This window comes from Triturus cristatus, chromosome 3_1, assembly GCF_964204655.1.
Source record: "Triturus cristatus chromosome 3_1, aTriCri1.1, whole genome shotgun sequence".
Lineage (NCBI taxonomy): Eukaryota > Metazoa > Chordata > Amphibia > Caudata > Salamandridae > Triturus > Triturus cristatus.
The window spans coordinates 797,624,266-797,647,729 of NC_140583.1; the positions used below are offsets into that span (position 1 = coordinate 797,624,266).

The window sequence follows — 23,464 nt, forward strand, 5'->3', positions numbered from 1 at the left end:
GCTGTTGTAAGCATGCGGGATACCGACTGAGTTAGAACCTTGAGGCTTCTGCCACGCGACATGAAGCCGATTTATGTGTCCATGTTGCTGGGTAAATATTAAATAAATAAATAAATCGTTGTAACATAAGACAAAATCTGTATTTCACTTTGAGAACCCCCTTCTAACCTTACTTTGGGTGGCTAGCAGTGTTTTGTCCAGGCCCAACCTACAATTTGGAGCTGAGGGTTGATTACTCAATGTGGCTAACTTGTTTTTCCCACCACATGGGATTAGACCAAACCACTACACCTTGGTAAGTGCTTGCAATGTGAGCTCATTGACAGAAGGAGCAGATGTCATACAGTGTCCAGGCCTAATAAATGGGTGGCAGACAATGCACTGAGAGCTCCCAAGAACACATAATGAGACTTGATTTGCTGTGTGTGCACGCAGACTGCACTTACATGATAAGCAGCAGGAGCAGCCTGCAGAGCAGTGCTTAATTTGTGAAAAAACATAAGTGCTAGGGCTCTAAACAGGAGGCCACTACAGCTTGCACTGCACATTGACCCTTCCAGAGCTGCCACTGACTGTACCAACACAACTACTAGCTGTCATACTCCTGCACATGTGACAATTCAGACTATTACAGGACCCCAAAACTACAAGAATGGCTTGCACAGCAGGTATTAATCATTTTAATGTATATGAAGTTAATAAGCATCTGTTCTTTTAAATTACACAAACAGCGCCACCATGTGGCAGAGTGTCACATGTGCCTGTGCTGACAATCAAATGCTGGGTGCCGAGCACTGGAAACCCCCGGCTCAAATTAAGCACAGCTACACAGTCCCCTTTTACTAAATAGTCTGCGTTTGTGTGCTGGTCCTTACAGGAGAAGGTTTGAATGTCAAGGGCCTTTTGCCCTAATTTCTGTTTCTATTTACCATCTCACCATAGGTTTGGCGTGGATTCATGCAGAGGAGGAAAACCAGGCGAGAGAGGGAGGAGGAGTTAATATTCCTTGGAATGGTAAGATTTCCTCATTGCTGAAATATGTCTGCTTTCTGCCACTACCGCACCTTTTCTCATCTGATTGGCCTATGCAACATTTTGAGAGAATCTGTTATTAATGAGTTCTGTATATACATTCTAAAATAAAATCCAGATAGATTGAAGGCGGTCTTTGCAGAATGTTGTTGGAATGTAAAGAGCCATGCTATTCTCCGTGAATTCCAAAAATCCATCAGCGTTGCACCTTTTCTGTTTGAGGGTCAAGAGTGCAGTGTAAGATAATACTGTTCACTTAGACGGATAGCCTTGTTGGCTTAATGAATAGTCCAGTAAATTGGCATAGGTAACTTGACTGTCCTATTGGACAGCATTTAAGTAATGGTGCATCCCTGATTTTCAATGGAATAGCTCTGTTAGCCAATGATATAGTCCAGTTGGCTGATAGTATAGCTCTGGTGGCTGATGGCATAGCTCTGATTGATCAATGGCATCGCTTAGTTGCTTGCTGGCAGATGTTGGGAAGGAACAGTCCTCTGCATGGTAATGGACATGCACCCCTGCCCTGAGGTTTCAATTGTACTGATGTCTGAAACCCTAATCATGATTTATGTTGTCATAGGCAAAGATGAATCATGCGTGTATACCATGAAATATGCCTGTATCACAGACTGAGTTCTTGTTGGACTGGGAGAGGCGCCCAAAGCGCTACCCTCATAGTGGTGGAAATGCTGTTGTCTTCGCCAGGAGTTAAGCAGGACAAGCACGTTGATGGCAACATACCGTGTAGTGATCAGTATAGGTGAACAGCTCCTTTTTAGGTCTCGCCTGACCCAGCGCATGCGCTGGTCTGGCGAGACATTTAGTAGGTGGGTTTGGAAATTGCTACCCACATTTTTGTGCTGGCTACAAGCATCAGTGCACGATGGCGTGCACGCGCACAGCTGCTCCCCGCATTTCCCCCTCCCTTCTCGCCCAGCCATCCTGCGCCAGCCTTCAGCACCATACCCCCCCCCACCGCTGCTGCGCACACATCCCATCGCGATCGCGATCACTTTCGCTTTCCGAGTGATCGCGATGATTTTTGCTTTTACGGCCGCGCGGTGTTACTATTACTGTTGCGTGGCCAATGCTTGTTAGGTAAAAGTGTGCTATACAAGATGCTAAATAAATACATAAAATATAGGTCATATTTTTGCTCTGAAATCTACACTTAACAGTAAAATTAAACTACAAGTCCTACAATGCAACATGCAGCAGTCTTAGTTACACCCATGTCTGGCTGAAGGTATGTCATTGGTCAACTTGCCGCACTTGGGGTTGCACCTCACATTGTGTTGGGAAGACGCTGTTTCCGGATCTGGGCTTTCACTTGACAACGCTGTGCTCTTTCGAGTTGTAATCTTTCGTAGTTTCCATTGAACCAATTAGCCTACCATGCTAGGGCACTTGTCATTTGCACAGAGGCGCACATCTGCACACAGGACAACTGACACCAAACAAAGGCAGGCACAAGCACCGAGGCCCTTGGTACGACACAGCATGGCACAACTGCAGGGTGCACACAGCATGCCTGCTCCGTGATCAAGCCCCGCCCCGCATATAAACTGCTACCCCGACCCAATGTAACCCCAAAGCAGCCACTCATGTGGACAGTGATGAGTCATGCGGTTTACACTGTCCAGTTGTATGTTACACTGCCCTACAGACCGGGTCCACCTGCGCTGCCTTGTTAGGCACTCCCCTCTTTGCTCTCCTCAAGTTGTAGATACAACAAGGTTTTAATTAAACGTTTGTGCCTACAACATACTCTCCGCCCTACATTCATTTCCACAAGCAGGAGTAGCAGCTGTAAGCATAATAGACATTTGCCACTACTGATGGGTGTGTGTCGTGTTTCACAAGTGCAGCACTGCACCGCTCCTCGTGGGATACACACCTGATCTACTCACCAGATCCATTAATCCGCACTTACCTCGAGCGCAGAAGGTTGAATCCCACACAGGGCAGGTCAGCGTTTCATCCTTCGCCCCTTGAATCAACAGCCAGGAGTAAATATTCATATAATCATGTGAATAAAACCTCTACAGATAAATATGTATAAACAAGCATTGGCATAGACAATAGGTCTCGCCTTTGGGACCTTATAAGTGTTTAGCCATGCAACAGTTGATGTTGTTGCACCAAGGATATTGTGCTGCATAACTAAATACTTATAAGATCCCAAAAGCGAGACCTATTGGCTATGCCAATGCTTGTTAACCTGTGTCACTGGAGTGTGGCCTAAAGGCTCACTCACTTTCAAAAGTCCAGCTCCTGTGTGCTTAACTGACCCTTGGCTACATCAGATTGGTGTGAAGTGCTGTGCAGCGTAAAAGTGGTGTATCTGCTCTGGGTGTATGTGTGCGTGGTAAGGGTGCAATACTGGGATAATGCAATACCGAGTAGTATGTGCATGGTGTATGCATGTGCTGGAGGTGAATGTGCCTCTAAGTGGTACAGTACCTGAAGGATGTAGTGCTGTGCAGTGCGGGCAGGATAAATGCATGTGCTGAGTGTATATGTACCTGCAAGTGGTATAATGCATGAAGGATGCAGAGTGTGCATGATAAGTGCATATGCTGGGTGATGTGTACCCACGAGTGGTACAATAATAAAGGCTGCAGTTCGTGCATGATAAGTACATGAGCTGGGTGCATGTGTACCTGTGAGTGTTACAATATATGAAGAATGCAGTGCATATATGGTAAGTGCATATGCTGGGTGTATGTGTGTCTACGAGTGTCACAGTAAAGGAAGGATACAGTGCTGGCTAGTGCGTGCATGTTAAATGCAAGTGCTGGATGTATGTGTGCCTCTGAGTGGTACAGTACATGGAGGATACAGTGAAGAGTGTGTATGCTCTATACATGCACTTGGTGTATGTGTGCCAGAGGATGGTGCAATACATGGAGGGCCCTGGCTTCCAGTTTGGGAGACCCAGGCCTGCATGGTGAGATATGGAGAGGAGATAACGAAATCCCCCAACAGATTTGTATGTTGCTGTATTCCTGTAAGCTGGGCGTGACACACACACTCGGGAGGGGAGGACGAGGCCTCACCTGTACACTTCAAATGGTGCTCTTTTATTCAGTGAGAAGTGACAAGGATAGGCCTGGGCACCACTCAAGAAGGACATACGGCTGATAAGATAATCAAAAAGAGTAGTTCTGGGGCCCTGGGCTAACCTGCATGTTTCACTGTGGCTGACATCCAGGTGTGAACTCTAGTTACTTCCATGGCCAGTGTTGTAGGACTGCCAGCTTCAGAGATATCCCTGGTGTGACAGACCGCATTTCAAGAGGAAAAGGAAGCAGAAAAGTATGCACTTCAAAACCTCTGGCCATAAATCACATTTAGTGTCTGGAAATGGAGTATAAGAAAGGGTTTTTGAGACCCCAAAAATTGTAATCTGCTAAGCAGCCAGATGTGCTGAGTGAGAAATGGAAGCTCTGCAAAGCTTCTGCCAGTGATCAGTACTGAGGGCTAAGGCCTGCTAGTTTCCCTGCTGGGTGAGGTAACATCACCCAGGGAATCCAAGACTACCGGCAGCGGAGTCTGGAGCACCTGCCTGCTTGCCAAGACCAAAGTGCCCTGTGAGGAAGAGGAGAGCGCTGAAGGGAGCAAAGTCCAGTGGGGAGTCCTGTCGAATGGACTCCGTGTGTAAGGTGTGAGGAAATGGCTGCTGCACAGATCAGGTTGTTGCCCTGTGCAGGACTGTGTCGGCGGCCCCTGTATGCCAGGAGAGGGCTGCCATGAAGATAGCTGTGTAAAAGACTGCTGGCAGTGAGGGCTGGAGTCTTGCACGGTAGAGGTGCTCCAATGCTGTATCCCAAGAGGAGCTACAGTGAAAAAGACTGCTGTGCAAAAGAACCAAAGCGCTGTGTTGTAGTAATATGGTAACCCCTTATGCCAGGAGGGGCTCCTGTGGAGAACTTCACCATACTGACCAGACCAGAGCCCATAGACAGTGAGTTGTGATGACCCTGTATGTCAGGGGAGGTCACCTGGAGCACCAAGGACTGTGACTTGTTCTATCCCTCAGGTTGCTGCAGGGGGAGGGGGGGGTGACCGCAAGTGAGAGATCCTGCACCCATCGAGTGGAGCTGCTTGGTCCATGTGTTGCCAACTCACGTGAATGGGGATGCAGCAGCTTGAGCGCCTGCGGACTGGGCACCATCCACAACTTCGAGCATTTCCCTCCTGCTGGTGCGGGTAAGACTTGCTTTGGGTCTGTTGCCCTCAGGAAAATTTGCTGCTAGTTGAAGCGTGAGAGCGCTGAAACACTACTTTTTTTAACCTCTTCTTATTGAAAAGGAACAGATAATTCATTACATTGCACCACTGCTTGTGTCACACAACTATGTATCAAAGCCACACCACAGCAAGTTATAATCTTTTTCGTTTTCCATCTATACATTGTATTTCATCACCATCCCTCGAGGACCCTCCTTTATCCATTATCATCATCAGACACGGAATGTTTCATTTGGGCCCTAGGGGCGGTGCATGGGAAGCCTCTGTATTCATTCCATCTATTCCACACCCTTCCCCATTTTTGGGGGCAACCTCTATTTTCTTAGCTAGTCTTTTCAGCTACAATAAACAATCCATATCCCTCTCCCAGTTTTTTAGGGATGGTACAGCTTGAGCCCCCCAATTACGCTTTATATTTCTCTTTGCAATCATCAAGCCCAGAGTTACACCAATCTGTTTTCCACCTCCCCAAATCCGTCGCTTCCCATACATTAAGCAGGCACCACTTGGCCGATAACTGCAGCACCACCCCATATGTCCCACTCAAACGTTGTGTTATCACGTCCCAGTAAGATTGAATTTTAAGGCAGGCCCATATTACATGGAAAAACGTTCCCTCATATCTGCAACCTCCGCGACAGAGTGGGTCTGGTCGCCTACCCACCCTTACCAATGTAGTGCAGGAGATATAAGCACTATGTAATATTTTGAGTTTTATTAGGCGGAAACGGACCTAATAGCTACTTCTCATGGGGAAGCTAGTGCCTCAGGCCACTCATCTTCCAGCATGTCTGTAATATCTCTCTCCCAATTCTCCCGCAATCGTTTTTTAACATATCTGGGACATTGTTCATGAGTTTCGTATATGTTAGCGGGAACGCCCTTTGGGTGATATGCTCCTCAAGTAGTCTATTTTCTAGGGGCGATGATTCTGTATACATATAGTGATTGGGACACTACAACAGCAGTAAATCTATACAAGAGCTCCTTGAATGGGTGTAAATTTACTACTTGTTGGAATTCACAAACCTTGGCAGTAAAAGGCATAACAAGCTGTGCCAGTCTCAGGTTTCCATGCCCACTTCTGTCATGCAAACACCCAACAGTTGATGGGATAAATGCAAGCAAACCAGTGGCAATTGCTCAGGGTAACATTCCAACCCATGTTTTGGCCACTGTGCCACTCTAGAAAGAGGCCCACCTAATTCAAATCAGTACTGACCCTGTTCCTGATGGAACCATTCCATCAAGAACCTTGTTCATCGCACCCTTCCACCCTGCAGCTACAGCTCTTTTAGTTGGGAAATTGTAGGTTCACCCCTGCCCCCTCCAGCACCCCCCACCACCACCGTGTCCTGTTGTATAGCTAAGAACAGCTTGATATTGACATTTGCCATATATGGAGCGCTCAATCAATGGGAAGGGTTCCCACAATATTTTTATGTTAGTAATTATGTGCTGTCTGAGGCAATGCACTTTGTCGCTTTCACTGTCATGTTTGTCGGTTGTTTCACCACACTTTTACTGCTTTTGTGGGAGTGTCGTAACAACTTGTTGACTCTCTTATAACACTTCCACCTGCCTGCTGTTCTATAACACTTTCATCTGTTTTATGATGCTTTCAGTGACTTTGTTTTTTCATTCTCTGACCTGACATGCCTAAAACGGTTTTGTTATTCATAGTATTGCATTACATAGTAATATGCGGAACACATGGAGTGAAACATAAATATAACGTATTGGTTTCACTTCTCTGTGTGACTCCATTAATTTCTTTTGTTTTGTAAAGCATACAGTGGGGTGGGGTGGGTCTCTTTCAAGTATTTTTCACAAGTTGCCCTGGAAACACATCTTTGTGTAGTGGGATTATTCTCAGGTAGTGCCTTGGCTGACTCCAACAGGGGCACAATGAAGTGTGCAATCCTCCTAAAGCAATAATCAGGGACAGACAAAGCCTGGCCTAGAAGCTTCTTCCCCTTGAAAAAGAGAAACTGCGAGCTCACCTCTCTTCCCTGTCATCCACCAGATAACAGTGCTCATTTGCATCTCTATGTTAAACAAAAGGCGCTGTTTAATTTCTACAGGTTGTTCAGCCTCTCCTTCCTCACTTCCATGTCTGGGTCTCTTTCCCCCGGTTACAGGAATGCAGGCAGTAAACTCCCACTGTCAGGGATGCTGTTCTCACAGGGATGCTGTTCTCACCCCTATCCTGTGCCAGGCTAATCCCGGGGCATCCAAATGGACCTGACTCTCCTTTGGTATTTAATACTGTGAGGCAAACTTTAAGGGCGTAAGAAGACAACCTCTCCAGTATTTGCAGAATCGCCTTTTCAATGTATCCATCACTTACTTTGTGAACATTCTCACGCTGCTTTTGAGACGAGGTTAATGATTCATTCAAGTGCCGCTTACTGCTTTCGATAAATTCAGCCATTTCTTTACTCTTCAAACTGCTGAGTTCATCAGCTGTCCTCACTGGAGCAGTGGTCCTGCAGTAGTATGTCAGCAGACAAATTGTTTGCCTGTTTCCAGGGCCTGTCAAAAAATCTAACGTAGTGCTATCTCATATGCACATAATGATGTTTATCTCTACCGTTTTTTAATTTTCAGAGTGCATGCTACCGCAGAAGTCTACTCTTTGGGCCATATGTATCAAAAAAGAGTTTTGTGATTCTCAAATTGCGATATTTAGCAAATCGCAATTAGAGAATCGCAAAATGCAATGTATGTAGGATTTGCAAAAAAAAATCGGAATCCTACATATTCCTTATTTGCGAATCGCAAATTGAGATTCGCAAATAAGGAATACCTTCCCATTCATTCCTTTGGGCTAGGAGGCCCATAGGAATGAATGGGAAGACATTCTCAATTTGTGATTACCAATTAGAGAATCACAAATTGAGAATGCAATTTCAAGGTTGGAAGGGTGCCAAAAGGACACCCTGTTGCACCCTAAAATATCCATATGTGCTCATTTTGGCATGTATGTTCGCCAAATGGCACTTTGAAAAAAGCAAAAAAGTGCTTTTTTCTAGAAAATCGCAAATTACCACCAACTTGAAGTTGGTGGTAATTTGCGATTCCTTAAGACCAAATAGCAAACTTCTGGTGCTTCCAGAATTGCATTTAAGGAATCTCAATTTGCAATTCCCTAATTGCATTTGCAAAATAGAGAATCGCAAATTTTGCGATTCTCTATTTTAAGATGGCCTTTTGGGATGATACATCCCAAAAGGCTTTTTCCCTTTCGCAAAAGGGCCGATTCTGAGAATTGGCCCATTTGCGAATGGGAAAAAGGCTTGATACATAAGGCCCTATGTTCCTAAAAACCTGCATGAAAATTTTGAACTTGACTTAAAACCTTTGACAGTTACCTCTCCTTTTTCTTTGAATGACCTTCTCCTTACTTTCCATCCTCTGCATGCATTCTCTCTGAGTACTACCTGCTCTAAGACACATGCATGCGTGCATTAATCTATTGTTGTATGACTGGCAGCTGCCCACGCATTATCTTAAAGATCACAAACTGTCATGCTTTGACAGTCATAACCTGCAACGTGGCAATACCTAATATCCTCTAGCTCATCTTCTAATCCCATAACCCATCTACGTGAATGTTCACACCAAACTCCTTCTAATTTAATCCACCACAAATACACTAAATTCATGGAATGGTCTCCTTGAGAGCAGTGGCATGAGAAAACCTTGAGTACCCCCATGCGAGGTGCAGGGAGGAGGCCCCACACATAAAACCACTGGTGAAAAACATAATTTGTGCAAGAAAATTCATCATCTTTTGGCATTGATATGGCCTTTGCTGGGGATTTTAAGACAAACTTGAAACTATTTTCAAGGGCACTGTTGTACACTGCCCCTAACATAAGAAACTGAACCAGGCGGTCTCACTAAATATGGAAAGTTGCTCCATACACTTTTTAGCCAAGACCATGCTCAGATTTTGGAGTTCATACTTAGAATCATTAAAATGAAACTTCAATTCCCACGATTCCTAGTGGTGCTGACTAAAGCACCAATTACTGAGAGTAACACTTAGCAAATGGAAATTTGACATCACTGTGCCAGCACTGAATACATTTTTAGGTGGAAGCCTACCAGACAGTGCAGCCGTCTGGCTCGCTAAAGACATCTTAGAAACATTTTGAGAGCTTCCCTGGACATGCTTTCTGCCCATTGCTTTCTATTGGCTTAGTGGTTTGTAACTCATAATTGCTTGCTTTCTATTTGCTAGCTTTATTTATTTTAGGATGTCCAGCTTGAGTTCCTCCCTCCCGTGGAGCATACCCTCACTATATTCTTCCACGTGCTCGCTTTCTATAAACAATTTGGGAAAAAGGGGGTGGTGATGGACAGAGTTTCTGAATGATGCAGAATACTCTTACCAAGTCAAGAGATCATGGTTTTAATCCATCACCGTTTTTTAGCTCACTGCACCATCCCAGCTCAGAACCTGGCTACATGCAAATTAGTCTGTACCTGTCCCAGTGCATGATGGGAACAGGGCAAACCAAACTACCAAGCCAATTCTTATACTTGGAAGGAAACAAGCTTCCGGGGACCGGTTTCTGGCATCACAGCCTTCGTCGGCCCGGTTTGCCTGAATCCTGATGGTGCAATGAGCAAGGGACTCACGTCTGAGCATACCCTCCCACACTGAGTGTGGATAAAATCGATTTGGGAAAAAGGGGCTGGTGATGGACAGAGTTTCTGAATGATGCAGAATACTCTTACCAAGTCAAGAGATCATGGTTTTAATCCATCACCGTTTTTTAGCTCACTGCACCATCCCAGCTCAGAACCTGGCTACATGCAAATTAGTCTGTACCTGTCCCAGTGCATGATGGGAACAGGGCAAACCAAACTACCAAGCCAATTCTTATACTGGGAAGGAAACAAGCTTCCGGGGACCGGTTTCTGGCATCACAGCCTTCGTCGGCCCGGCTTGCCTGAATCCTGATGGTGCAATGAGCAAGGGACTCACGTCTGAGCATACCCGCCAAGCCGGGCCGACGAAGGCTGTGATGCCAGAAACCGGTCCCCGGAAGCTTGTTTCCTTCCCAGTATAAGAATTGGCTTGGTAGTTTGGTTTGCCCTGTTCCCATCATGCACTGGGACAGGTACAGACTAATTTGCATGTAGCCAGGTTCTGAGCTGGGATGGTGCAGTGAGCTAAAAAACGGTGATGGATTAAAACCATGATCTCTTGACTTGGTAAGAGTATTCTGCATCATTCAGAAACTCTGTCCATCACCACCCCCTTTTTCCCAAATCGCTTTCTATAAACAGGCCTTGAAATCCTATTTTTATCTTGTCACATTTGCTGTGCATTCAGAGACAGAGGTCAAATGTCACTCTTTGTCTTCCGAGGGAACTTTGTGTTCACTTTTCTTTTTCTGAGTTCAAAGTGAGAGGATTTATGTGCCAATTTTGCTGTGAAAGGAAGGCTTTTTTCTAGCACACAACAAAATGTGAATGTCTGTAAATGAACTGTGCATTTGTTACAGAATACATCAGAATTAAGAAAAGACAAATAAGGCACATTTTTTTGTGATACTCAAGTGTGGTGGAAACAAATATTTTAATATGATCAAAACAAATCAATACACTAGGGGGCATATGTATCAACCGAATTTTTAATCGCAAACGCTGCGATTCGCAAAAAACAGCGTTTGCGAATAAAGATTCGCAAAACGGGATGTATGAGGCAAATTCTCATCGCAAATTTAAGGAATCGCTAATTTAGCGATTTCTTAATTTTGCGTAAGCATTTAAGCAATCGCAAATTGCGATTTCTTAAATGATGTGTAACACGCACCAAAGCATTGCGAATTATCCTTAAGAAATCGCAAATTACCACCAACTTCTAGTTGGTGGTAATTTGCGATTTCTGTTAAAAATGCACTTTTGGGAATTTTACAAAGTGCCACGTGGTGCACATACATGCCCTTAGGGCATGTATGTGCGCCATATGCACACACATGCTCATTTCAGGGGTGCATCAGGGTGTCATCATGACACCCTTGCACCTTTGTAATTATTCTCAAATTGCGATTAGCAAATTGCGAATCGCAATTTGAGAATTACTTCCCATTCATTCCTATAGGTCTCCTGGCCCATAGAAATGAATGGGAAGGTATTCCTTAATTGTGATTTCACAATTTGCTAATCGCAATTAAGGAATTTTAAGAAATCGCAAAACTTTTGCGATTTTTTAAATACATCCTGTTTTGCAATTCCCAAATAGTGATTCTTTAAAAATCGCTATTTGAGAATCGCAAATGGAGATGTTGATACATTTGCCCCTAGGTGATGTCATTTCCACACTTTATCGTTTGTGCAGCTGTGTATTTTTATTAGTAAAACTGTATATCGGTGCAAAATATAATGGTCATTTCAATTGAAATTGTGTTCTCTATAATGGCAGTGAGCTACCAAAATATGCATACTCCACTTTACGTCACTCCACTGTACTCTGCAACACTCCACTGTCCACCATTCCACTCTACGCCACTCCACTCTCCTCTGTTCCATTCCACGCCACTGCACTCTACTCTGCATCACTCTACTCCATGCCAGTCCACTCTACGCCACTCCACTCTACTCATCTACTCTACTCTGCCCCACCCCACTCTATGCCACTGCAATCAATGCCACTTCACTTTAAACTTCTCTACTTTACTGAGCACCACTCTACATTATGTCACTGCACTCTATGCCACTCAATGCCACTCTGTGCCACTCCACTCTAGGCCACTTCACTCTATTCGACTGCAATCTACCCTATGCCACTCTAATCTACACCACTCTATTCTACTCTGCATCACTCTTATCTATGCCACTCCATGAAACTCTACTCTGCATCAGTCCACTCTATGCCACTGCACTTGATGCTACACTAATCTTCAACACTCCACTCTATGCCACTGCACTCTACTCTACCTTGACCACTCTACTCTATGCCTCTACACTCTGTGCCACTCTACTCTACTCTGCACCACTCTACTCTACACCACTGCACTCTACGACACTGCACTCTATGCCATTGCACTCTATGTAACTCTGCTATACTCTAGTCTGCACCATTGCACTCTATGCCACTGTACTCTATGCCACTACACTCTGCCTTACACTCTGTGCCTTTCTATTCTACTCTACACTACTCCGCTCTGCACCACTTGGTTCAACACCACAGAACTCTATGTCACTGCACTCTATGCCACTCTAGTCCACTCTCCAGTCTCCACCACTCTAATCTATGCCATTGCACTCTATGATGCTTCAACACTCCACTCTACAATATGCCACTCTATTACATACCACTCTACTCCACTCTATGCCACTCCACGCTACTCCACTCTACGCCACTCCAAGGCACTCTCCTCAATGCCACAAACTTTTAGCCATGCCGAACAGCAGCCACGCTGGTGTAAAACATGGCTAAAACACATTGGCAAAGCCAATAGCTCTCGCATAGGCGAGACCAATTGGCTTTTCCAAAGCTTGTTCTTTTTTGACAGTGCAAAGAAAAGTTAAAGTGTTGATCTACTTTTTCCTATTCGATCAAGGCCCATGGTTAACTATCCTCAGTACCACAAAAAAACAGCCCAAGGTGATGTGTGCCTCGATCTCCCCAAATCAGACCATGTGGAAACAGCATCAGACAGCTCTCTTATTCGAGCAAAATCACTGCCTGTAGTCCGACAATATGCTTCTATCCCGAGCTCCATAGAGTGGACTCAAGCAGGTTCCTCCACCCCAGACATAACGCAGATGTCAATTCTGTGTCCAAGCAGCCTGCTGCCATGGTTCGTCATTGGTTTGCTGTAATGTGGATGTAGGGCACAGTCTGCCAGCAGGATCCGTGGGGTCCCCTATTAAATGTAATGTATGGGGGAAGTCCCACATTGTGGGGCTGTGAGTCCTTCCATTACGTCCCTGCTTGAAAGCACAAGAGTAACCCCAGTAACAGACAACAATCACTGGACTGACCAATGTCCTTGGGTTCCAGAGCTGCATGCTGCCTGGCGTAAAGCACCTCACTGCCTCATCAGGGGTGGTAAGTGCCTTATAAATACAATTACAATGCAATTGTTGTTAGGTGAATCGCTCCCAAGTGAGTGATCCGCATCGGAGTACCATACATTAAGCATGCTTTCTTATGCATGCTCTCCAGGACATGGATGGATTGGAAGCGTGGAGGGTCATTGCTCTTGCTGGGGTTATCGGGAAGCAGGAAGGACACATTTGGCCATGGCTATTCCAACAGGGCTCTCTTTGTGTCCAGGGCACGAAAATCTTGTTGTCCTTTCACTGAACCATTCACAACGCATTGCTCATTTTGTCTTTGCATCTCATGTGTAAAAATCGCTCACCAGAGCCGTTTCAAACGTTTGCAAACTCATTCTTACCCCAGAAACACAAACACACACGGGTTCAACCTATACTGACCGAAAAAAAACAGACTTGTTTGTTTCAGGACAAAAGTCTTTTCCCTGGCATTCTACTTGCATCTGGTTCCAGACAGGTCCCAAATGTGAGTGAAGCCTTTTATTTGGGCTCCAGAGAAGTCACTGTTACTGCGCAGTATCAGTGGTGGCTGTCAGTGGTAGGTACCATCCTTCATCAGGGCCACAACATCCAACTGCTCTCCAGTATGACAATGTTGACTTGCCTGTAATAGTGGGATCGAGGAATGTGAGGCATAATAAAAAATCCAGACAGGCCTAAAAACTCAGAGTCTGGGTATCAAAATATTGAGTTTATATTTTATGCAATAAAAATAAATATCAACAAGGTAATTATATGTAAGTAAGCGTAGGTTTACTTTACTTAACTCCATTTGTACCTTGACGATATATATATTTTCAAGTACGTAGAGGAGAGTTTAGAAGGTAAATCTGTCCTCAGAATTTCGGGTATTTTATATTTTTGCTACTATACTCTGGTAGGACAGTATTTCTATAGTCAGTGTTCTGACCTACAATGAACTCGGCTGCATCATGACACAGTAATTAATCTAGAGTAAAATAGGGCAATTTTATTCTTTGGGCAAAAGTGTGGGTGTCCTCACGTGTCGCCTTGTTCACCCTAACCACTCAACGAGGCAGAGTGTCAGACAGGAGGATGCAACAATGTGTCAAGCTTTGTTTTGATGCACCTGCCCTCTGCACCATTAGCATGTTGGTGCTGCTAGGTATGTGTCTGGACAACTCACTTCAAAACAGTATAAAAGCACGTAAAGGCCAAAACCCGCCACCAAAACTGGAACCATGGCCCTGCCAGGCCTAAAGTTAGAAAATCACATGATGGATCAGTTGAAGTCACGGTACTAGGTGGTGAGAGTGCCCACTTCAGATGCAAGCATCTTGGAGTTGGCCTGTAGCTGTCAAGTTTTTCGTTTGGTGAGAATTCTGAAATAGCAGCTGTCAAGTTTTTTATTTGGTGGAAATCGTGGAATTCTTCTCAGCATGTACACATTTTCACATTTTGCTGTGGATTCTGTTCGTCATGCCAGGCTGCAAGGTGGGCATAGCTCCCAGGCTGCAAACACCTTAAGACACTCCTCACATAGGCTTCAGTGATGAGATCTTGTTCTTTAACCTCCCAGTCAGGAACATGCTCCTCTTCTGTCAGTGGGCAGCCCATCTTTCTATTTTCTGGACAGGTTACAGTAGTTTCTGGTGGAAAGCAGGGGCTGTCCGATAGGTCTGCTTCATTTAAAAGTTTGAACACTCTTCCAATGAATACTAAACAAGAAAGGGGGTGTATTAATTAGCACAGGAAAGTGCAGCGCCTGCAGTGTGTTCTTTGTCAAATAGTAAAAGATTGAAACGGTGCAACAGGTGAAGGAAAACCCTAAAACCCTCCAATGTGGACCAACAGGTCTGAAATGTCAAATAATCAAATCCTGGGCACACGAATTTGTGCGAATTTTAGAAAGTTTGGGCCCGATTCACCGAACTAACTTAAGACAAAATCCTAAACTTACTACCATTTTGGTATTCACAGAAGGCACTTACTCATTTCGGTATTCACAGAAGTTAGGAGTCCTAACTTTAGGACTCCTAAATGCCTTCTGTGAATACCTAAAGTCTTAAAGTTAGGATTGTTGTCAGTTTAGGAGTAGTAAAGTTAGGACTCCTAACTTTAGGACTCCTAAATAACTTCTGTGAATACCGAAAGTCTTAAAGTTAGGATTTTTCTCAGTTTAGGAGTCCTAAAGTTAGGAGTCCTAACTTTACTACTCCTAAACTGAGAAAAATCCTAACTTTAATACTTTTGGTATTCACAGAAGGTATTTAGGACACCTAACTTTTGTGAATACCGAAATGAGTAAGTGCCTTCTGTGAATACCAAAATGGTAGTAAGTTTAGGATTTTGTCTTAAGTTAGTTCTGTGAATCGGGCCCTAGGTTCCAAGATAGAAAGCAAAAAAGTCAAGTCCCAATGTAAATGTTCTTTTGTTCCCTTTTATTCTGGAAACACCACAGAGTCCAGCCAACACTTGTTTCGTCTTTCGGGCGTAACCCCAGACTTCTTCAGGGCTGGAAATGACAGAAACAGGATTCATAACATATGAGTGTATTATGAAAACATCTCACAATTGGTGCTCACTGTGAAAGTGTGTGATCTAGAGGTGTCGCACCCCAATACCTGGGTGCTCAGTGATAATATTCCCACATTGTTGGGAAATTTAATTCAAAAGAAAAAGAAAGAGAAAGTGGGAATCAAACGTGAAGTAACCCCAAGGATGTGGGGAGAGTGGAGGTGAATAGATAGTGGGGCCAAGTTCAAAACCATGGTGTTGTAACATTCCCTAGTTGTTGGAGGTGTGAGTGGAGGTAGACGATTTGGTGGCCTACGGGGGCGAGGTAAAGTGTGACTCCACTAGAGTCAGACATCCTGTTAAGTGAGTTTGTGTTCCATGCACCCGAGAAAAAATTATATGCCTGCTAGGCAACGCCCATCACTATGCTGCAAAGGAATCAAGGAAGCTTGATTGCTTCTACCCACCACATACCTCTGCAATTTCAGCTCAGAGACTCTTAATAAAGCAGGACATGCAGATTGTCGCTTCCATAGACAAACTATGATTTTGCAATCCCACACCGTGTGTCCTAGTTCACTCTACTCACACCAAACATGTCATTTTGGTCCATTTACCAAACAGTCAGCTAACCCATCACAACCTCCAATTAGGGGTACAGGTATTCCCAGGCAACCAAAAATGGTGTAGGAGAACATTACCCGCCATCAACTATTAGTGAGGGTATACTTTAGAGTCACAAAATTATGGAACACATTTACAGGACCTTTAATGGACACACATGCAGGGTGTACATCTGGGTACACAGCGTCCACCTACTATTTTAACAGGGTTGATGCCGTCCCCCCTGCCAATACGTTGGGAACCACAGAAATATGCTGAACTTGTCCTGATGTAAGACACCAGGACACGTTCAGCTGCGCCTGTACGTTGTCTGCTTACCATTTCCAGCAGCAGCGTGCAGGCACCGAAGATTGCGTTTTTTTCACCTCCAGCCAGGCCAAGGGTAAGGGGCCATTAGGCCTCCTTTTGTTTGAATATCTTGACTGGAGGTGGCCTGCAACCTCACACAAAAGTAAATGCCGCAGAGGGAAACAAAACCGGTCCTAGGATGCTTGTTTCCAGTCCAGGGAGGACCTAGCTTGGTAGTTCGGCTGGACTGTTCCCATGAGGCACAGGGTCAAGACTGATTTGCATATGGCTGGGTTCAAACTGGAACGGCATGGTGAGCAAAAAAACGATGGATTTAGGCCCAGATCTCTGTACTGGGGTGAATGTATGACATTGTTCTGCATTCTGTCCATCAACTGTTGTTTTTGCATTTGTCACCACGAGTGGGACGGGTATGCTCAGACGTGAGTCCTGTGCTCTCCATGCCACTGGAATCAAGCTATTCTGGCTGAAGAGGGGTGAAACCCCGAAATCGGTCCTAGGATGCTTGTTTCCAGTCAAAGGAGGACCTGACTTGGCAGTTCGGGCTGGACTGTTCCCATGAGGCACAGGGTCAAGACTGATTTGCATATGGCTGGGTTCAAACTGGAACGGCATGGTGAGAAAAAAAACGATGGATTTAGGCCCAGATCTCTGTACTGGGGTGAATGTATGACATTGTTCTGCATTCTGTTCATCAACTGTTGTTTTTGCACAGAGGGAAACAAAGGCACAAAGTTGGCTATCTCTTCACAGGTACTTAAGAGATGCATGCTTTTGCCTTTTTGCTGTCCCTGTATATAAGTGCAGACAATGTAAGATTGTCAGATGGGGTGGTCTGTCCCAGTATTTACACAAATAATATAAATAGCACTATTTTATTTCTTTTATAGCGCTACCTCGTGACGTTGTGCTGTGATGGCACGCGCCATGATGTCACTATCATAGTGTCTAAGTTCGTCAGCCCCCCCACTTCTTTTTATAGGTCTTGTGCCCTGCTCACAGGTTCTCGGATTCAGTGGAGGAAATCACAATATAGGTCAAAAAGTCTAACAGGAGAGGCAGGCACACGTTTTCCTAGCCAATTTAGGACCTGCTGAAAATAATTGTCAGAAGAGCTGAAAATAATTGTCAGAAGTTAGATGTACATGTGATGAAACCACCACCACGGCTGGCGACAAGGCAAGGAGTTGCACTTGCCATGTCACTTGTAACCCTTTGCGGTGCTTAAGTGGATGCTTAGTCTGCAAACCCTGGCATTTCAGACTGTCACAGTGGCGAACTGTCCTCAGGGTAAGTGGGAGGCTTCATCAGCTACAAGTCTGACCAATACCTAAAGCACTAATCTAAGTGGCATCTGGTTCTGCACTCCTGTGCCACTCTCCAAGACACCTTTTCCTAGAGCCTTTCCTATGTTATGTAATGTTATGTTAATTCATACTTGGTATAGCGCAGCAACTCGCCCCCGAGGGGCATCTCGGCACTGAGGCAACAGACAAATGGAGAAGCAGCCATTAGAACAGTCGAGTATTGAAATGTTAATTCCATGCACGCACTCAGCAATACTGAGGACAGGCTCTGCTAAAGCATGGCGACATTCAGAGGCAGAAGCAGTAGTCGATTGTATCACTGGCGCTACGAAACTCGAGGGGGCCTCCCTGCAAGGCACTAGAAGGGGACCCCTCCGGGCTCAATGAGGAGCTCTGCAGCCCGAGTGCTGTGCTGAGGGGGTCCCCTGGTGCTTGGGGCTCTCCCGCACCGCGGGGGCTGCGGGGCCTGTGTTACGCCCCTGGATTGTATGCATGGCGAAGAATACATGGGCCCATTTTTTTATAAAAGTGAAATGTTCTGCCTCTCTGCCAACCGCGTGAGCCATCTAGCAGCATCAATGAAAGACTCTCCAGTCCAAAGCCAACCCGAAAGAAGGAAAACACCCCTTCCTCCAGTCCTGGCACCATATTGAGTCACCCAGACCGCTCTGCCAGGAGGACACCTGACCCCATGTCCCTTGGGAGCCATCTTACCATTACTGAGCATTCCTTCTGGGACCCGTTGCATTCTGGTAATTGTAGTCCAAAGTAGTCCTTTTTGATCTAAACGTGCATTGTCCAGCACACTTCGTTTCTTTATTGCAGCTCTAAGACTGAACTGTATTGTCTTTATGTAATGAAGCCATGGGGTCCCCAGTTCTGGGCTCCTGTGATCCCCTGCACACAGACAAAAAAATCCTGTAAAGAGCATTGGATAGACCAGAAATGTGTTCTCTCCCTTTCCGGTGTTTAACTTCTACCTCATCCATTCTGCTCATAAATAGCAGTCTGTGTAAACAGTACACAGATAATTCAGGCAAGACACGCGCCTGTGTTTACAGCCAAAGGATCGAGCCCCGTAAATAAGCCATTTCCGGACCCTTCTTGTGCCCGTCCTCCTATGCGAATCTGCCAATTGTTAGTAAACAGGGTTCAGCAGGGGCCAGGGCGGTGCGGGCGCATCGCACAGGCAGAAAGTTAAATCTGAGGACTCATGTGCGATGCCTAGAGGAGCAGAAGAGGGGTGATTTCTGATCTGTCTGACCCTGTGGATTGTTACCAAATTCAAATTTTCATGAAATGTGCTGTCTTCTTTGCCATTTTGCATAACAGTAACTTATGTGTGATGTTTGATCGTGGGAGGCTGGTTCGAGTATAAAATGTCTTGCTGAGAGACATTTTTCTCCTGAAATGAAACCGTTTCAACTCAAACTAGTCTCGTGATTATTTCTGTCATTACTTTTGATACCTTTGGGGAGAAAAGTAACTAGAGATAAAGGAAAACCTACTGTATGGAACAACTCATGATAAATGCGGGTGGGTGCTCGAAGAACTTTAGGTCTGTGTATGGCCGCCATGTGTAAATGTGCTCGTTGCCATCTAGGAAAATGAAGATCTGTATGCAGCACAAATCATAAAATGTGTTCATTGTGCTGAGAAAATTGGCACTATGCATGTTGACACAGCTGCCCATGTATTTTTTTTTTTGCAGATTTATATAGCGCTAACTCGACCCGATGGTATTGGCGCGCTTTACAGGAGCACCAGTTACGTTACACAAGGACACAATGTATATTCAGAAGTGGCATACTGCACACTATTTTTGAGGGCTGCAACATACAGTGTCAATTGAACTATACTGGCACATGTGTCCCTATACAGAACGAAACATATCTTTCGCCTCACAGTTTCCAAGTCATTGCAACTGAGGGCTCCGTTTAGGGTTTTGGCGGAGCAGGAGCACTGCCCTAAATCATGACCAAACTTGCAGGCCCCCCACCTCATCCAGAGGTGAAGGAACTGCTAGATGTCTGTAAGCCCAGTCTAAAGCTGTGCCATTAGATCTCTCGGGCCCTCAGCCCTTCCGCCCAGGTCTTCCAGATCTATGCGAAGAAGGCTGTCGTATTTAGACTGGGCCTTTCAAAGCACATTTTTCCTGGCCAGGACTGCCACGCAAGGCACGCAGGATGGAGGACAACAAGCCAGAGTTCTCCCAATCCCCAAAGGCTTGGATTTGTGCTTCAGTGACTTTATGTTGGCAGTCGTATGGACTGTCTGTTGTCTTTTAAGTATGCACAACAGAGAGCATGTAAAGTTATTTATTTGACTAAGTGGATGTGAGACCGGCCTCGTGGCTTGGGCCCTCCCGACCAGCAAATGACACTACAACCACGCCGAACCTCGTGGGCACGGCCTCCCGGCTTCCGTGGACCAACATCCCGAGGGCCGACCAGATCCCCAACACGCATGACCCGGCCGAGGGAGAACGAAACCCCACCCCCCAAACCAGACCGAGAGGCGCCGACCCTGTCACACCTCTGGTCTCTTCCCCGAGGGAGGTTTCGATCGACCACCAGGCCCCCGGTGAGCGGGCGCCTCTCCTGCTGGGCGTCTGGAGTCCCTCCCGGACACACCTGAACAGATCAAGGGGCCGAGCGACAGGAAACCCCGACACACCGCCCCCCAGGCACCAGACCCCTCTCCGCGAGGACTCCGGACTTCAAAGAGGAGGGGGAGTATAACAAGGGGTGCTGAAGGGACGAGAGGCAGAGAAGACCTGGACTGACGAGAGCCTGCGGACTTGGTCGCGGCTCGATCGCTCCCCGAACAGAAGAACGCTACCCGAACTCCGAACCATCTGAGCCCTGCTGACGCTGTCGCAGCTCCCCGAACTCTGAACCATCTGAGCCCTGCTGACGCTGTCGCGGCTCCCCGAACTCTGAACCATCTGAGCCCTGCTGACGCTGTCGCGGCTCCCCGAACTCTGAACTATCGGAGCCCTGCTGACGCCGTCGCGGCTCCCTGAACTAAGACCCTTCGGTGCCTGCTGAGTGACTCGCGGCCCGCTCCTCCAAAAGAATCGGCAGAGATCGCCGAGAGAAGCAACATCCCCTCAGCTCGAGGATTGAGAGCTGGGCGCCGGATACCTCGCAGAGACACTGATTGAAAGACTGTACCGCTACCCCTTTCCCCTCCATCATAAGATCGCTGCCGCTTGTGACATTAATTCTGCACCTGCCTGCCGGATCATAAAGATCCCTGATAACCACCGATAAAAGCTCATCATCTTACAACGATTTACTGTGTGGTGTCCCTCTATCCGTAGAAGAGAGAAGCGTAGCGTGTGCGATCCTAGGTGCGAGACCCTTCCAGGAAGGGCCTCCCTGCTCTTGCTCGGCCTAACTCTGGGAAAGGTGGGCCTCAGGGGGGTCAGGAACACGTTCCGCAGCCTCCCCAGGGAACGCCTTCCAACATTTGGTGGCAGGCGACGGGATCCGAGCCAACACCTAGAGATCGTGCAGTAGACGGCTTACGCACTACCAAGAAGAATGGAAGGAGAAACTTCCCTAGGTGCCGCAGGCACCAACCCGAGCACGGCATTCCAAAAAGACCAGTTAGAATCTTATACGCACTGAGAACTGAAACAATTTTGCAAAGACTTTGGAATCGCTACCACCGGACTAAGCACGAAAGAGGACTTCCAGGGGGCATTAAAAACCTGGGTCGAGGCAGAAACTCCCCGGACACAAACAGAAGGAGAACCCCCCAACGAACCACGAAGCAACCCGGGGAGGAACGGCGCCCCCGAGAGGGGCCTATCCCCAGAGGAACTAGCGGACCGAGAAAGAGATCGCAACCACGAACTAGAACTAGCAAAATTAAAAATCGAAGGAGAGCTAAAGCTGGCTGAGAAAAAACTGGCGGTGGAACAGTTACGCCTACAAGGAGAACTAGAGGAAAAGAAACGACAGAGAGAACACGATGAAAAAAAACTCCAACTAGAGCACGAACGTAGCCTAAAAGAAATCGAGCTCAAGGCTAAGAAGGCGGAGGCCCGACCCTCGGAAACCCAACCCATCTCCTCCACCGTGGAACCAATGGTCCACATCCCCAAAGATGTGGTGAAAGAATACTATAAGAACGACGATATTCAGCAATGGTTCAAGGCCTACGAAGTCGCCATGACCTCCCACCGAGTCCCGCAGAAGGACTGGGGGGCCAGGCTGTGGGGCCGGTTCCTGAGCGAGGGGAGAGATACCCTGCTGGACCTGCCCTCCACCGTGATGAACTCCTACAGTCACATGAAAGAGGCTCTAGTAGCCAGATATGGGCTCACCCCTGAAATGTACCGGCAACGGTTTAGAGACTGCAAAAAGATACCCGGTACCACCTGGGTTGAGTACGTGAACTTCTACAGCCGGGCCTTGGACGGATGGATCAAGGGCAGCAAGGTCTCCACCTTCGAGGAGCTGTTCGACCTAATCGCATGGGAACACTTGTCCGCGAATTGCTTCGTAGAGCTGCGCCAGCACCTCCTGGACAGCAAACTCACAGACCCTCGAAAACTGGCCGTCGAGGCTGACCGATGGGTGAACACCCGGGCCTCCCGGGGCCCCGTGGGGGACTACGGTCGCCACAGTCAGGGACCCCCCCGCCAGAGGGGCGGAGGGAATCAAGGCCGGCAAAGGGAGCTTCCGGGGGGATCCCCGCTCAGCCCTCCCAGAGGACAATCTCCGCCCTTTCCAGCTCCACCTCCGACCAGCACCGGGCCACCAGGGAGGCCGGGGCCCCGAGTGAGGATCACCTGCTTCCGCTGCCAACAGACCGGACACTATGCCAGCGACCCCCAGTGTCCCCTGTACCAGCGGTCCACCACAACAACCCCGCCGACTCGACAGATGGCCTCCGTAGCCCTGGGGGAAGAGATAGAAGACTCCGAAGAATGGGAACCAGCCGCCATGGCCTTGGTCTCCCTAGGGGATCGAGAGATGGTCCCCGGAACGTCCCTGCCCGCCAACACGAAGAAGTACCGACAGCAGGTGACGGTCAACGGTCACCGCATCGAGGGCCTCCGGGACACGGGGGCGAGTGTCACGGCGGTTCATTGTCACCTGATCTCCGAGGATCAGATCCTGCCAGGCGCCTTTTGCCCGTCATCTCCTCAGACAATTCCGAGAGCCTCTGTCGGATGGCCCTAGTCCCCTTCGAATGGGGGGGAGTCACCGGCAAGTTAAAGGTGGCGGTCCGAACCTCCCAGCCCGTGGACTGCCTCCTGGGCAACGACCTTGAGAACTCCCCGTGGGGACAAGTGGAACGAAGAGCCCACCTCGAGATGATGGGCCTCCCCGAGTGGGTATGCGCCACCACGCGCT

At 47.0% G+C, this 23,464-nt stretch overlaps 1 protein-coding gene across 1 annotated transcript in view; it reads left to right on the top strand.

Annotated features, from left to right (window-relative positions):
* The window catches only part of DRC11 (dynein regulatory complex subunit 11), a 952,572-nt gene that overhangs the window by 135,983 nt on the left and 793,125 nt on the right, over positions 1-23,464 (top strand). The window contains exon 5 of the mRNA XM_085645096.1: positions 943-1,014. Coding sequence (XP_085501222.1) covers positions 943-1,014 — 72 coding nt within the window. The remainder of the gene's footprint in view (positions 1-942; positions 1,015-23,464) is intronic.